The sequence below is a fragment of the Sarcophilus harrisii genome, chromosome 6 (genome assembly GCF_902635505.1).
Source record: "Sarcophilus harrisii chromosome 6, mSarHar1.11, whole genome shotgun sequence".
NCBI classification, from domain to species: Eukaryota; Metazoa; Chordata; class Mammalia; order Dasyuromorphia; family Dasyuridae; genus Sarcophilus; species Sarcophilus harrisii.
The window spans coordinates 250,632,982-250,634,876 of record NC_045431.1 but is presented as its reverse complement, the minus strand read 5'-3'; the positions used below and the strand labels follow the sequence as shown (position 1 = coordinate 250,634,876).

Genomic DNA, 1,895 nt, shown 5'->3' with positions numbered 1-1,895 from the left:
AACACATCTCAATAAACTAGAAATCAGAAAAAAAAAAATTGTCTACATCTTATACAGGTTTTTCAAAAGAGTTTAAAAGAACAACAACAAAAAAAAAAGCTTAATTCTAGGATATAGTGGTTTCTACAGTGGTTGCAACTTCTGGCAAATCAGCTTTGGCCTTCTAAACTATTTTCCTATTTATTCCCATAGCAGATGAAATCAATCAAAAATGTTTCAAGGAAATCTCTCCCAAGTGACCACATTCATTCTCACTGGAGTGTCAGAACATCCAGAACTTCAACTTCCCCTCTTCTTCATCTTCTTAGCAATCTACGGAGTGACAGTGACTGGAAATATGGGCATCATCACACTCACTAGTATAGATTCTCAACTTCAAACTCCCATGTACTTTTTCCTCAGACACTTGGCAATCATCAATCTTGGCAATTCCACTGTCATTGCTCCCCAGATGCTGGTTAATTTCTTGCTGGAGAAGAAAACCATTTCGTACTATGGATGTATAATCCAACATGCAGGCTTCATAGTTTTCATAGTTGCTGAGGTTTTCATGTTGGCTGCTATGGCCTATGACCGCTATGTGGCTATTTGTAATCCCCTGTTATATATGGTTGTGGTATCACGGAAGGTTTGCATCCTACTTGTCATGCTCATATATATGTATGGCTTTGCAACATCAGTGACAGTTACCTCTTCTGTTTTCTCAATGTCTTACTGTTCTTCCAATGTCATTAATCATTTTTACTGTGACAATATCCCTTTGTTAGCTTTATCTTGCTCTGCTACTCATATACCAGTGACAATAGTCTATATCACTGCAGCAACCGATCTCTTCGTTTCCTTGACAATTATCCTGGTGTCCTACTTCCAGATCATCTTGGCCATCTTGAGGATACGTTCAGCAGAAGGGAGATGGAAAGCCTTTTCCACTTGTGCTTCCCACATGACAGCTGTCACTATTTTCTATGGGACACTCCTTTTTATGTATGTGCAGCCCCAGTCAAACCATTCCTTAGATACTGATAAAATGGCTTCAGTGTTTTATACTCTAGTAATCCCTATGTTGAATCCTTTGATATACAGTCTGAGGAACAAGGATGTGAAGGAAGCTCTGAAGAGAGTTCTTACTAACTCTTGCCAAACTTTTAAAAACAAATAATTTGACAAATATTTGTGTAAACGAAGAGATTCACAATCTGAAGTATCACCTCTCAAATGATGATTTTTATCCATCTAAATATACTTCAGCATATAGCCTTTTGTTTATGATAATGTTCTTGGTCTTTATTTATAATAATCAGATCACTGGTTTAAAGCATGGGATTTATTTTAAATTCTTGTTAAACATTTGCAGGTTATCTGCAACAAAGCCTTTATTTTTTTTTCCTATCCCACCACCATTGAGGCACAGAATCCTGCTACTACTATGGGTTTGATCACTCTAGAGCAGTTTTTTCAACATTGCTACAATTTTAATTTCCATGATTTTTGCTATAATTGAGCATTATTAAAACATTAAAAAATTTCAAAAGTTAGATAAGAAATAATATTGGAGTTCACAAAAATCACTCTTTCCCATATTCACACATTCATTCTGCTTAATTTTATTGATAAGTTTTAATATATTAACAGTACCAAATTGATAATATGTATTTTTTGCCCAGGGAAGGTAATAGCTCTCCAGAAGTACTAATGTAATGCACTTTTTGCTCCTTCTTTTGTTATGTGAATATCAGAAAAGGAAATGTACAGGAATGGAGGGATATCACAGAAGGTATATCCAATTAAATTGGATACATAAAAAAATGAACTAGATGTAGCCACAGTGTGCATGGAAAACACCTCTTCTGTATCAAAGAATGATAAGTCTCATAGACTCATGGAATCATGATGAG

The 1,895-nt window shown here is 35.3% G+C and overlaps 1 protein-coding gene across 1 annotated transcript; it reads left to right on the top strand.

The window, feature by feature from the left end:
- Positions 1 to 211: 211 nt before the first annotated feature.
- LOC100932654 (olfactory receptor 8J1-like) lies at positions 212 to 1,159 on the top strand. Its single transcript, XM_003773883.1, has one exon. It carries the CDS (start codon positions 212 to 214, stop codon positions 1,157 to 1,159), a length of 948 nt encoding a protein of 315 aa, XP_003773931.1.
- The last annotated feature ends 736 nt before the right edge of the window (positions 1,160 to 1,895 follow it).